Raw genomic sequence first — 15381 nt, forward strand, 5'->3', positions numbered from 1 at the left:
AGTTTAAATGTATTTGGCTAAGGTGTATGTAAACTTCCGACTTCAACTGTATTTTTCTTAATTCCATTCCTTACTTAGATTTGTGTGTATTGGGTATATGTTGTGAAAATGTTAGATATTGCTTGTTAGATATTACTGCACTGTCGGAGCTAGAAGCACAAGCATTTCGCTACACCAGCAATAACATCTGCTAAACATGTGTATGTGACCAATAACATTTGATTTGATTTGGTGTTGCTATTAATACTTTGCCCGACTGTACAGAAAGACACGTGTCCAGTTGCTTGTAAGAGAAAGTGTGTGTGTGTGTGCATGCGTGTGTGTGTGTGTCTGTGTGTGTGGTCTATATTTATAAGAGTGGCCAAGCTGTTTGGAGTACTGTGAAGTGAAGTGTTTTGTTGCGCTCCTAATCTGTTGCCACAACAACATGGTGGTGATGTTACAGCAGAGGCATGGGGATAGCCGCACCCCTTTTTTTGTGAGAAATCTTTCATGATGAGAGAATTCCAGGCAAATACATGGAGAAAAATATGGAAAACAAAACACTGTTCAGTTGCGTCCTCTCAAGTCAGCATGGAAAAGAACAGAACAGTGCATTTTCAGTTCCATCTGGATGGGCTGACTCCCCCAGAGAGTCAGAATATAGATAAAGTATTGTGAATTTTCAATCCTCTCTCCCCTGTTCTCTGTTGGCCTTTAAAAGATCTAGCTTATTGAACATGACCCTCTGGTTGAAATGACAGCACTCCTGGAAAGCAACATGTGAGACAAAAAAACCTTGACCTAAATCCAACTGCATTACCTAATCTTTTCCAGTTGTTTTAGCTTCATATTAGCTCTACAGTACCAAAGTTATATTCCCTTCCTGTTCGGAGAGCTTTTGAAGTAGTACATTTATTTACAAGATAAGAATCACTGTACTAAAATGGCTGAGTTCTAAGCTGAACTCCAAAATGTATTAAAGTTGTGCTTATACCTGTGTAGTAACGCTGTAATTACTACAGTAATTATATAGGACTTGCTGTGCAATTACATGGTGTTAGAGTTTAGTGTTTTGTTATTACTTAATAACATAACGAACAGTCTATATTCCAACATGTTAATACATTGTTGTTACTAGTGTAATTACAGTGTTACTACACAGGTTTTAGAGCAGCTTAATGTAAAGTTAGCCCAACCGGCCGCCAAATGGCACTATTATTTATTTTACGTTGTTTGTCATCTGCGTCCGACTTTAATGTGCCCAGCCGGCTACACACTTGTGTCCCTCTGCGACCGGGTCGTCCATAAAACATCCTTCATTCAGGCTACAAAGGCATCGATTTCCTCCATAACTCAATTTAATGGCCCGCTGGCTTAATTTTTTATTTTTTTTAATATGCAACCTATCTTAATAAAACACAATTTTCCACCACCATGAGTGGCTAATGCTACTTCCTGATGTTGCATGTTGTGTTCAGCCAGGGGTAAACAACAGACTGCTGCAACCTGATTGGCTGAATGTGGTATGCAACATCCGGAAAATTGTGTTTAAGACAGTAAGCATTTTTTCCCGGGTCAGTGAGATATGCAACCAACGTGGTCCAAGACGATTTCGTATTATTCTTTACGTAAATCCAAGACACTCCATTTAGTATGATATGTTACATTTCGTATGGTATGTATTAACTTGTGGATGTCCATCATCGATTTCGTTTGCATGTTACGAATTACAACGAATTTGCAAATGCATGATATGTTACGAATTTTACTTTTTTTGTGGCTAATGCTAGCTAGTTGGCTAACGCTATCATTAGCTAGCTCTAGGGGTTAGGGGCTACGGTTAGGGTTAGGGTTAAGGTCAGGCGTTAGGTTGAAGGGTTAAGGTTAGGGTTAGGGGAAGGGTTAAGGTTAGGTTATGGGAAGGGTTAGCTAACATGCTAAGTAGTTACAAAGTAGCTAAAAAGTAGTAAGCAGTTTGCAAAGTTGCTAATTAGCTAAAATGCTAAAGTTGTCCATGATGAGATTCGAACACGCAACCTTTGGGTTGCTAGACGTTTGCGTTATACGCCCACCCATCCACCCCGACCAACCAACCAACCAACCAACCAATCTCCTTTCGTTTTTGCTTTAAGTAACCTTCTATCTTATTTAACCATACCAAACGTGTAAACATATTATACTAATTTGAGCGTCCCGGATTTTCGTTTATTATGTTACATCTAGTCTATGAGACCAGTCTGATGCAACAGGTCAACAATTCAGAGTGCTAGGTGGAACAATCAGCCATACTAATAACTGACTAGTAGCACACAGCTGTCTTATCTATCCCTTATGTATTCCTTTACCTCTCTCGTCTGTCTGACCTCAAACTTTTGACCCTGCTTTGTCAGGGAGATATGACTGGGTCTGTGCATGCCTGTCTGTCTACCACAATAATCACAAAACAAGTCATCATGATGATGTGGCAAGTGACACTTTGTTTCTTGAAAGTCCAATATCTTGGAAACTTGACTGCTAACATGCAAAACATTTTGGGACTGTATCAACCATGGACTTACATATTTTTTATCCTTTAAGGCCTGTCCGTACAAGCATATTGAGGTCGCAAATAGACCCGTCAGTGTTAACATGTCAGTAGACAATTTGCAATGGTTTGAAAATAAATATTTTATATTTGAGATTCTTCAAAGTAGCCACCCTTTGCCTTGATGACAGCTTTGCACACTCTTGGCATTCTCTCAACCAGCTTCATGAGCTAGTCACCTGGAATGCATTTCAATTAACAGGTGTGCCTTGTTAATTTGTGGAATTTCTTTCCTTCTTAATGTGTTTGAGCCAATCAGTTGTGTTGTGAGAAGGTAGATTATACAGAAAATAGCCCTATTTGGTAAAAGACCAAGTCCATATTATGGCAAGAAAAACTCAAATAAGCAAAGAGAAACGACAGTCCATCATTATTTTAAGACATGAAGGTCAGTCAATCCGGAAAAATTTCAAGAACTTTGAAAGTTTCTTCAAGTGCAGTTGCAAAAACCATCAAGCGCTATGATGAAACTGGCTCTCATGAGGAACGCCACAGGAAAGGAAGACCCAGAGTTACCTCTGCTGCAGAGGATAAGTTCATTAGAGTTACCAGCCTCAGAAACTGCAGCCCAAATAAATGCTTCACAAAGTTCAAGTAACAGACACATCTCAACATCAACTGTTCAGAGGAGACTGCGTGAATCAGGCCTTCATGGTCGAATTGCTGCAAAGAAATCACTACTAAAGGACACCAATAATAAGAAGAGACTTGCTTGGGCCAAGAAACACGAGCAATGGACATTAGACCGGTGGAAATCTGTCCTTTGGTCTGATGAGTCCAAATTTGAGATTTTTGGTTCCAACCGCCGTGTATTTGTGAGACGCAGAGTAGGATGATCTCCGCATGTATGGTTCCCACCGTGAAGCATGGAGGAGGAGGTTTGATGGTGTGGGGGTGCTTTGCTGGTGACACTGTCTGTGATTTATTTAGAATTCAAGGCACACTTAACCAGCATGGCTATTTGACCAAGAAGGAGAGTGATGGAGTGTATGGAAAATCGCTGTGCCATTGGAAAGTATATAATCTTGGGATCGGAAATAGAATTGGTAATCATTGGATGGTGATATGATCTGGGTAGAAACTGTAAACCCTTGTCATAAACAGACTGTTTCACTTTCATCCATCTGTTAGCTCATCATGTGGGTCTAAAAAGGGAGCGGGAGAGAGTGATGAATGGGAGCACTAGCTCCAGCATTGGAGCTGTGAACCGGCACGTTGCCCCCAACAGCTGTGAATCCCCATTTTTATCCCAGCAACTCTATGACTGGACTGGACCCCCTTCCCACTCGGCATAAAGACTATACTATAGAACTAAAAGTAAGAGTGCTTTGTGGTTCTCTATTGAACCTTTTTGATGTTCAATATGAAGCCATCCATTGAACCCATTTTGATTCTAAAGAGTTAGAGTATTAAAACCATTGCATCTGACAGTGTAGTTCTAAATAGGAGTGAGCCTTGAGTTGACAGTCCTTAGTGCCACCCAGCTAAATGTGACCTCTCAGTCCCAATCCCCTTTAGCTGGGTGAATCAGCTAAACCAACAGATACTAATTCCAGCCGGGCGAGTGGCTTTATTAAACATCTCATTTCAGTGAGGTGGTTGCTTCTGACTTGCAGCTTAACCACTTTCCAACTGCGTGGGTCTCTATTGGTGTGACTCAGAAACAGAAATAGGAAATGTTCCCAGTTAGTTCCCACACCCTGGGATAAAAAACCTCATGCTGTGTGAGATGAAGGACAGAATGCATCACCTACATGAATCAGATCTTATGATGCACTATTCAACTAATAGAAAACACATATGCAGCCCAGACTTGTGTGACACTTGCCTACTCATGCATACTGTAGCATATGGCTGCATATGGGCAAGATGGAGATGGTTGTTAGAATTCACAACATAAATTGTATTTTCCAGAATGTCTGATTAATTATAATTATTTAACCACTATATCACCCCAAACCTCTAAATCTACTGATGATCATCACATTCCTGTGTAACCTTCCTCAAGAAAATAATATTGGTAAATAACCACCCTCCTCACTCTATTCCAACCAGGAGGAATACCTCGTTACAACCCTAGGTAGAAAAGGTCATTGAGAGTTGAGATAATAGGATGATAAAAACCGTTGTTGTTACTCTGTATCAATTGACCACCAAGTTAATAATATACTGGGTCTGGTTATCTTTGTTAGATCTCTGTTGGTCAGCATCACCCAGGTAGAAAAGGTTGCAGAGAGACAACCATGTCATGTTTATCAGGCAGATAGACCTAACTCTCCCCATTCTAAATGATTGAACGTAAATGGTGGCTGCACGCCATGGAGAGGATAAAATCATCAGAATACGCAGTTCGGGAAGATTTCTCCAGACAGTTCGAGAAGATTTCTCCAGACAGTTCGGGAAGATTTCAGTATCATACAGATGACTCAGTTCTGAGTGTAGCCCACTCTAGATAGACATTACAATTTGGTCTTCTGTCTGTGTTTTTGTGAATTAAGAGCCCCACCTCTTCAAAAGTTGGTCACGAGTCGAGGAACTCCCTCCTTTCAATATCCCCTCAATTAGGATAGAGGAGCGAGCGTAGCGAGGGAGAGCGAGCTGAGGGAAGAAGTTGACTGAGCATTTAGGAGAGATACAGCGAGTTTGAGTTTCAAGGCATGCAGTTTAGAGAAATAGAACAACCACGAAATAGAACAACCACTCCACAAGCTCTACTGATCTAAAAACACAAGAGCAACTCAGGTGTTGATTACAACAAATAACATCTTAGTGGATTAATTGAGAAATAGAATGTGTTCCAATAGATACCGTTCGAAGATACCGGGAAAAGTTAACTACCCATTATTCTGCATTGGGGTTTGTCTAATAATTCTGCTACGGTTGTGTGCTGCATTCAACTTGGATGTGGAGAACCCCGCTGTCTACAGCGGACCTAATGGGAGCTACTTTGGATATTCCGTGGAATTTTACTTGACCAATTCTTCAAGGTGAGTTTTATTTTAATTGAATTTAAATCCTGGAAGTCATTTAGCAAGTTACTACGAACAAGGTGAGGCAAATTAGGCAGTTGTCGGTAATTTTTTATTATATGCTCCAAGTGGCAAATATTGGCCAAGGAGTTTAGAGGGTTTATTCACGAGTTACCGTGAGTATCAACCGAATCTTTTGGCATAGCATACATTTAATAAATCAGCTATTACATCAGGTAAATGCACATATGGAATTAGATTTTGGTTTTGGTTACAAATCCATCCATCGTTCTTGCACGCGCACAATGCACTGGAAAAAGGTTACCCTCATAAAATGACTTGATCAGTGACCACTCTATGGTAGAATGGACAGTGCCACCCACCATACCAAACGTAATCTTTCCTATTGGAAAAAGTGTTTCAGTCATTTGTGTGTTGGCCATATTATTTCCTTTATGTCGGTGGTAGTAAAGAACAGCTTAATTGTAACAACAATATATTGCTAAGATTTACTCGTTATCATACCTCATTGAGACTTCGGCTTTTACGCACACAGCGCGCGCACGTGTAATTTTTTAATATATATATTTTTCATACTGACCCCCATGGGAATCAAACCCACAACCCTGGCGTTGCAAACGACTACCAACTGAGCTACATCCCTGCCAGCCATTCCCTCCCCTACCCGGGACGACGCTGGGACAATTGTGCGCCGCCCCATGGGTCTCCCGGTCGCGGCCGGCTACGACAGAGCCTAGATTCGAACCAGGATCTCTAGTGGCACAGCTAGCACTGAGATGCTGTGCCTTAGACCACTGCCACTCGGGAGACTTCCCTTTTAGTTCATCTCAGCGACTCAAAATCATGTCAGCCCCTTTACCAATGGGCAGGTAAAACTGAACAATTTGTTTAACAGGCCAATTTTCCTCTCTGGTGTGGGGCAGACAGTGAAAATTCTTCCACTTTTCTCTTTATAAACATCATGTAATTGAATTCAGAATATCATGGATCAAACTATTATAGTTTATTAGTAGCCTTATGTAAGCAAATTACCTCCAAAATGTGTGTTTGCCAAAACAGGAGAGCCTGGGGCCTTTAGTTGGAATGCCTGTGTCTCTATAAATTAGATACCATAATATGATCACAGATGATTTATCATACAAGATCAAGCGGTGATCAAACTCTATGATTACATTTGTGCCATATTTGGAAACCCTTTTGAAATAATGGTCTTTAAACTGTAATATCATTGTCCCAAAATTTGATTTCATTCTGACCCCTTATCTCTCATTGGCTCTAAATGCCAAATGAATAACCTATTAGAAGCAGCTTTATCCTAATTCTGTTCTTTTGATGTGATCACCATCCACCTCTTCCTCCATAACAGACTTATTGGTCTGGATGAAATCCTCCTGTGCAATTTAGTGTGATGCTGCTTGGCATTATGGGAATGTGACCTCTGTGTCACAAACAAGCTGTGACTTTTATCTCTGCGTCCTGTCATGCAGTCTCCATCACATCAGTCCTGTCATGTCATTTCCATGTAAAAGGACCCATGAGCACCAACATGAAGTTCATAGGAGCATGTCAAATTGGGTGTAAAATGAAAGCTAAGACTCTATATATATTTTTTGAAATTAAGGCATTTATACATTTTTCAACCATTTTCCATCCTAAAAATTATGAATAAGCAAAGGCTTTGATTTCTGGTCAAACAGATGGAAAAGGGGTCTTAGAAAACATCTACCAGCAAAAGTCTTAAAAGGTATTAGAAAATGGGATCCCGAGTGGCGCAGCTGAAAGTGCTTGAGGCGTCACTACAGACCCCCTGGTTCGATTCCAGGCTATATCACAACTGGCCGTGATTGGGAGTCCCATAGGGCGGCGCACAATTGGCCCAGCGTCGTCCGGGTTTGGCCGGTGTAGGCCGTCATTGTAAATAAGAATTTGTTCTTAACTGACCTGCCTAGTTAAATAAAATAAAACATCAAAACACAATGTTGAAGTAAAGACCTCTGCCAACTAATATCAACACTTATATATTTAGTTTCAGAGAAAATGTTCTGCCTTCTAAGTTTAAGAGAAACATTGCCTTGTGCTTTGAAATTCTGTAACCAAAAACCCACATATCTTTAAGATATTTTCTAAATTCTCTCCCTCACTAGGGAGGATAATGAAAGTTCACAGAAGTAACAAGTAAAGGTAGACATATCAATTAAAGTGTTTTTACTGATCTTAATTTTTTTAAATCAATTATTAAGTGATTAAAACTTGAAATTCAGAAAATTCAGAAAGTCAGAAAAAAATTGGTAACAACATTTTTGCAATTGAATTGGCTACAATAGGAAAGCATAGTAGTCACAAACCACAGTTGGGTTCCCAAGTTTGGAAAGCACAGTACAGTACAACACAATACAGTAGAGTACAGTAAAGAAAAGTATAGTATAGTTCAGTACAGTGGAGTTCATTACAGTAAAGAAAGTAGAGTTCAGTACAGTACACAGTAGAGCACACTACAGTCGAGTACACTATAATGTACTCTAGTGTACTGAACTATACTCTACTTTACTGTACTATACGGTACTGAACTGTTATGTACTGTACTGTACTCTACAGAGCTCTAATGTGCTGACTTTGATGTCCAAACTTGTGAAACATAGACGTCTATGGTTGGTTCAGACCAACCAGATTTGGTCTTGTTTTGGGGCAGAGCTCATTAAAATAATAGCCACTGTGTAGAATAATACCCAAATATGCAAAGGAGAATATTGCATATGTATACCTTTGTATACATATTTAGGATACATCACCATCAGGAGAATGACATTGATATCCATAATTATTATGCATTTCTGTGTAGTACATATATTTTTTAGATTTTTACATTTTAGTCATTTAGCAGACGCTCTTATCCAGAGCGACTTACAGTTAGTGAGTGCATACATTATTTTATTTTTCATACTGGCCACCCGTGGGAATTGAACCCACAACCCTGGCGTTGCAAACGCCATGCTCTACCAACTGAGCTACATCCCTGCCGGCCATCCCTCCCCTACCCTGGACGACGCAGGGCCAATTATGCGCCGCCCCATGGGTCTCCCGGTCGCGGTCAGCTACGACAGAGCCTGGATTCGAACCAGGATCTCTAGTGGCACAGCTAGCACTGCGATATCAGGGACCCATATTGCAATTCCTTTACCGCAATTCCGTTACCGGGTGTCAATGTGTCATATCATAGCTAACACCCCATTCTTTCTGCAGACATCGTTGAATCTTCATTCTGAGCAGATATTTTAGAGTTTTTAGAAAACGTTGCCACATTAAAAACAGGGAGATTTTATAAAATTGTTACCGAACTTTGCATCTGCACAGTTCTTCCAGTAAATGTGTTTTTGTAAAAGGTGCTGTGTAAGTTGTTAAAAGTAGTCCTTGTGCATAGAGTTGTATGCTTTTGTTAAACTTCTGTTAAACTTTTGTTAAACTTTAAAGTCTCAGCGTAATTCTGTTACTGTGAATTGGCGGTCTATAGTTCTGCTGAGATCACTAATTAAAGACATGCTCCGGAACTTTGGCGACTACTAAGTGTTTTTGAAACCTCCTGCGTTGGGCTGGATGTATCAATGTGTAGTTCATACATGCATAATCTATGAGCAGAATTACTGTCTTACCTCAATTAGCCACGAAATCCCTAGTTTGAAAGCAGCTGTTTTTCTGGAAGCTGTGCTGTGCCATTTTCCCTACATTTTCCCCCATGTGGGCCAACCCCTAGCAATTCGAGGTCTAACCAATGAGCTTCAGCCCCTCGCCTTTTGAGTGACAGCTAGTAAGATGCACACACAGCTGAGTGAGAGTGAGAGCAATGACGTGGTGCATATATCTGCACATATGTGATGTAGTAGGCAATTTTCTGGGACCACATTTGACTTGTGAGCGCTACTTTCAGAGATACTGGCTAAAAAGTATACAAAAGTACCGGATAATCTCTTTAAGAAGAGTTTAAAACTTAGTCCATGTCACACTTATTGCAGGTACTTACAGACAACTGGAGCAGCACAGCCGAAATGTGGTAAGGCTAGATTGATAGATAGTCTGAAGACAGACATAGTTGATGATGGAAGGCACCCAGACGGTCACTGCTGTCCAGGGGCTGTTAGTGTCAGAACACCACCACTCATCAGTATGCAGTGTCAGCGAATCAGCCTGGACCTAGCTATCTGCCCTGTAATTGCAATAATCATTAACCAAAGTGATGGTAGCCTGGGCTGCCGGGGACAGACACAGTCAGATGTCCTGGCTGACTGTGTTTGTGTCTGTCTGCCCAGCACTGTCTCGCCTGCCAGAGCCACCTAGGGGTTTAGGAGAGGGGCTTTGTGCCGAGTGGGTCGCCAGTGACTCCAGTTTCCCAGTGTTTCTCCTCCCCACTTCCCTAGTTCTCTTGACTCCAGTTTCCCAGTGTTTCTCCTCCCCACTTCCCTAGTTCTCTTGACTCCAGTTTCCCAGTGTTTCTCCTCCCCACTTTCCCTAGTTCTCTTGACTCCAGTTTCCCAGTGTTTCTCCTCCCCACTTCCCTAGTTCTCTTGACTCCAGTTCAGACACAGACAGGGTGGGATTCCCCCCCCTCACACCTTCAAGGGGCTGCTGGCTGCTGCCATTGGTCTATATTTTCCTGGCAAGCAGGGGCTCTAGGTTTAGCAAAGCTGTATGATTTAGGACGTGATGCTAGCAGACACTGAGTCAGAGGAGAGTGTGTTAAAGCCCATCTACCTCCTCTACCTCCTTCCACCTTCCTCCCCCTCTTCTGGTCTGATGTCATTCTGCAGGGTCTTTAACCCCTGTCTGCCCAGGCCCCTTCTGTCTCATGTATGTAGTGTGAAGTCACAGCAACAGTATGAACAGCAGTCATCTCTCCCGTCGATGACTTCATCTTAACTTTTAACAGCTGAGACATCATGGTAAGGGGAGGAGAGAAGAGACAATGGGTTTAAGATTCTAGAACATGTGTACTGTGTTCTAGAAGATGGATGCTGCATGAGGTGACACTGCATTTAGCATCTACCACACACTCAATGTTGTACTTGTGTGTGTATATAGCCAAGTTATCATTATTCATTGTGTATTTACTCCTTGCTATCTTTTAATTTTTCAATTATTTATATATTTTTCTCTCTGCATTATTGGGATGGGCCCGTAAGTAAGCATGTAACTGTTAGTCTACACCTGTTGTTTACGAAGCACGTGACAAATACAATTTTATTTGAATGTGGATGCTGATGCTACTACCAAATATGTAGCCAAACCAAACACAGAATGAAGGCAGAGTAAAATTTAGCAACCAGTGGTCCAAATCAATCTAATTCGTCCACATTTCACATTCGTTGTTTGCGACAACTTCACACGTCAAGATCATAAACCAACAGGAAACAGACACATCAGAAACATAAAAGTTTCCAGTTATCACTCGTGTTCTTCTCAGTTATCAGACTATCGACCACATTATGGCGACACGGGGGAGTAGGAGAGTAGCTGTAATACAGGGGTGAGGTCAGTCTGGCCGGGACGGGGAGGGTGTTCTCTCTTTCTGTCTGTGTGTGTTTTATTTTTCCGAGCCTGAACAGCAGCATAGGCCTACAGAGACACACAAAAGTAAGAAAGAGCAAGACAGAACCTTCTCACACATTCATCTCTCTCATCCTATTACACATTGACAGACTTTCAACCTTACTGATAGCATGGCTCCATAAGTGTGTATGTGTGTCTGATTCCTGTCATGCCCCCTGGCCTGGTCTAATAGAATGAAGTTAGCTAGCAGACAGCGAGGACACAAGCCATGCGCTGACACCACTGTGGTAGACCGCCTGAGGGTCTATGAACTGTGTGTGAGGGCCCTTGTCAGTTAGACACAGTCGAGACATTATGTATGGTCCTGTGTGTGTGTGTGTGTGTGTGTGTGTGTGGACTAGGGAGAAGTAGCGCTGTGTGTGTGTGTGTGTGTGTGTTAGTAGTCTAGAGAGAGAGAGAGGCAGCACAGTGTGGGGCCTTGTAAGGATAGGTCTGCTCCTCAACCTAACGTGATATGAATCTCAGCGAGGCCTCAGTGCCGGGCCAGATCCACCATGCTGAGAAGAAGACTGCCTAATACCTCTCCTCTCCATCCATCCAACAGCAGAAGCACATTCCTCCTTCCCTGTCTCTGTGAAATGGCTGCCGTTTTATGGACTCTTAACAAACCATACTATTTTGTGTTTTTTTTCTCAAGAGAACTAGGGAAGAGCTCTGGACATCAGAACAGCGATTACTCACCTTGAACTCGACAAATCATTTTTATTTAATGAGTCGGACGAGAGGGATTTGCTCCAGACACCCGACACGTCCCTCATCCACATAATTCGCAGTATAATGAAAAGGAGATATCGCGGAAGGAGATCGGAGTGCCTGGTATGGAGTCGGCGACAAGTGGCTAATCTGCCTTTGCCATCGATACTATTGGCCAATTTACAATCGCTTGATAATAAAGTGGACAAACTACAAGCACGTATATCCTACCAATGGGACATTAAAAACTGTAATATCTTATGTTTCACCGAGTCGTGGCTGAACGAAGACATGAATAACATACAGCTGGCGGGTTAAACACTGTATCGGCAGGATAGAACAGCAGCCTCTGGTAAGACAAGGGGTGGCAGTCTATGTATATTTGTAAACAACAGCTGGTGCACAATATCTAAGGAAGTCTCAAGGTTTTGCTCGCCTGAGGTAGAGTATCTGATGATAAGCTGTAGACCACACTATCTACCAAGAGAGTTTTCATCTATATTCTTCATGGCTGTCTATTTACCACCACAAACCAATGTTGGCACTAAGACCGCACTCAATGAACTGTATACGGCCATAAGCAAGCAGGAAAACGCTCATCCAGAGGCGGTGCTCCTAGTGGCCGGGGACTTTAATGCAGGGAAACTTAAATCCGTTTTACCTCATTTCTACCAGCATGTTAAATGTTCAACCAGAGGGGAAAAAACTCTAGACCACCTTTGCTCCACACACAGAGACGTGTACAAAGCTCTCCCTCGCCCTCCATTTGGCAAATCTGACCATAATTCTATCCTCCTGATTCCTACTTATAAGCAAAAACTAAATCAGGAAGCACCAGTGACTCGGTCAATAAAAAAGTGGTCAGATGAAGCAGATGCTAAGAACTGTTTTTCTAGCACAGACTGGAATATGTTCCGGGATTCTTCCGTTGGCATTGAGGAGTACACCACATCAGTCACTGGCTTCATCAATAAGTGCATCGATGATGTCATCCCCACAGTGACTGTACGTACATACCCCAACCAGAAGCCATGGATTACAGGCAACATCCGCACTGAGCTAAAGGGTAGAGCTGCCGCTTTCAAGGAGCGGGACTCTAACCCGGAAGCTTATAAGAAATCCCACTATGCCCTCCGACGAACCATCAAACAGGCAAAGCGTCAATACAGGACTAAGATCGAATCGTACTACACCGGCTCCGACGCTCGTCTGATGTGGCAGGGCTTGCAAACTATTACAGACTACAAAGGGAAGCACAGCCGCGAGCTGCCCAGTGACACGAGACTACCAGACGAGCTAAATTACTTCTACGCTCGCTTCGAAGGCAAGTAACACTGAAACATGCACGAGAGCATCATCTGTTCCGGACGACTGTGTGATCACGCTCTCCATAGGCGATGTGAGTAAGACCTTTAAACAGGTCAACATTCACAAGGCCGCAGGGCCAGACGGATTACCAGGATGTGTACTCCTAACATGCGCTTACCAACTGGCAAGTGTATTCACTGACATTTTCAACCTCTCCCTGTCTGAGTCTGTAATACCAACATGTTTCAAGCAGACCACCATAGACCCTGTGCCCAAGAACACTAAGGTAACCTGCCTAAATGACTACCGACCCGTAGCACTCACGTCTGTAGCCATGAAGTGCTTTGAAAGGCTGGTCATGGCTCACATCAACACCATTATCCCAGAAACCCTAGACCCACTCCAATTTGCATACCGACCCAACAGATCCACAGAAGATGCAATCTCTATAGCGCTCCAAACTGCCATTTCACACCTGTACAAAAGGAACACCTATATGAGAATGCTATTCATTGACTACAGCTCAGCGTTCAACACCATAGTGCCCTCAAAGCTCATCACTAAGCTAAGGTCCCTGGGACTAAACACCTCCCTCTGTAACTGGATCCTGGACTTTCTGACGGGTAAGGGTAGGTAACAACACATCCGCCACGCTGATCCTCAAAACGGGGGCCTCTCAGGGGTGCGTGCTCAGTCCCCTCCTGTACTCCCTGTTCACTCATGACTGCATGGCCAGGGACGACTCCAACACCATCATTAAGTTTGCCGATGACACAACAGTGGTAGGCCTGATCACCGACTACGACGAGACAGCCTATAGGGAGGAGGTCAGAGACCTGGCCGTGTGGTGCCAGGACAACAACCTATCCCTCAACGTGATCAAGACAAAGGAGATGATTGTGGACTACAGGAAAAAGAAGAGGATTGAGCACGTCCCAATTCTCATCGACGGGGCTGTAGTGGAGCAGGTTGAGAGCTTCAAGTTCCTTGGTGTCCACATCACCAACAAACTAACATGGTCCAAGCACACCAAGACAGTCGTGAAGAGGGCACGACGAAACCTATTCCCCCTAAGGAGACTGAAAAGATTTGGCATGGGTCCTCAGATCCTCAAAAGGTTCTACAGCTGCACCATCGAGAGCATCCTGACTGGTTGCATCACTGCCTGGTATGGCAACTGCTCGGCCTCCGACCGCAAGGCACTACAGAAGTTAGTGCGTACGGCTCAGTACATCACTGGGGCCAAGCTTCCTGCCATCCAGGACCTCTACACCAGGCAGTGTCAGAAGAAGGCACTAAAAATTTTCTAAGACTCTAGTCATAGACTGTTCTCTCTGCTACCGCATGGCAAGAGGTACCGGAGCGCCAAGTCTAGGTCCAAGAGGCTTCTAAACATCTTCTACCCCCAAGCCATATGACTCCTGAACATCTAATCAAATGGCTACCCAGACTATTTGCATTCCCCCCCTCTTTTACGCTGCTGCTACTGTTTATTAACTATGCATAGTAACTTTAATAACTCTACTTACATGTACATATTACCTCGACTAACCGGTGCCCCCGCACATTGACTCTGTACCGGTAACCCCTGTATATAGCCTCGCTATTGTTATTTTTACTGCTGCTCTTTAATTATTTTTTACTTTTATTTCGTATTATTTTATATTGTATTTTTTTTGTTGTATTTTTTTTTTGTTCTTTCTTAAAACTGCATTGTTGGTTGAGGGCTTGTAAGTGAGCATTTCACTGTAAGGTCTACACCTGTTGTATTAGGCGCATGTGACAAATACGATTTGATTTGATTTGGTGCCAGACAGGGATCAGGGGATAGACTGCTAAGATGTCAGAGGTCAGAATATAGATGACAGGCTGTCCACGAGGGTCTTGTCTGCCTGGACTCACCGATGTCTGCTTCATAGATTTATCAAATATGTTTCCATGCTCCTGTCCCAATAACAGCAGGCTTTCCTATCTGTCTGTCAGAGGAAGAGAATAGAAGATATATCAAGAGACCTTTTGAACTACGATGAAGTTAAATACTCAAGGAATCTGTCAGATACTCAGTGCATCACGAATTCGGTGGGCTGATCTGAATTACTGAGGATAGTTTCTGTCTGTCTTTCTGTTTGGTGTAGTTCTGTACAGATTACATTACAAGACAGTCAAAAGGAGATGTTTGGTCATGGATGCCTTAGCTGCTGCTGATGATGATGATAATGTTCCCCG

General features: G+C 42.7%; 1 protein-coding gene across 1 annotated transcript in view; it reads left to right on the top strand.

The window, feature by feature from the left end:
• The first annotated feature begins 5153 nt into the window (after positions 1-5153).
• LOC121538016 (integrin alpha-5-like) overlaps positions 5154-15381 on the top strand; it is a 64264-nt gene continuing 54036 nt past the window's right edge. The window contains exon 1 of the mRNA XM_041845748.2: positions 5154-5553. Coding sequence (XP_041701682.1) covers positions 5357-5553 — 197 coding nt within the window. The 5' untranslated portion in view covers positions 5154-5356. The remainder of the gene's footprint in view (positions 5554-15381) is intronic.

The sequence above is a fragment of the Coregonus clupeaformis genome, chromosome 24, assembly GCF_020615455.1.
Source record: "Coregonus clupeaformis isolate EN_2021a chromosome 24, ASM2061545v1, whole genome shotgun sequence".
Taxonomy (NCBI): Eukaryota; Metazoa; Chordata; class Actinopteri; order Salmoniformes; family Salmonidae; genus Coregonus; species Coregonus clupeaformis.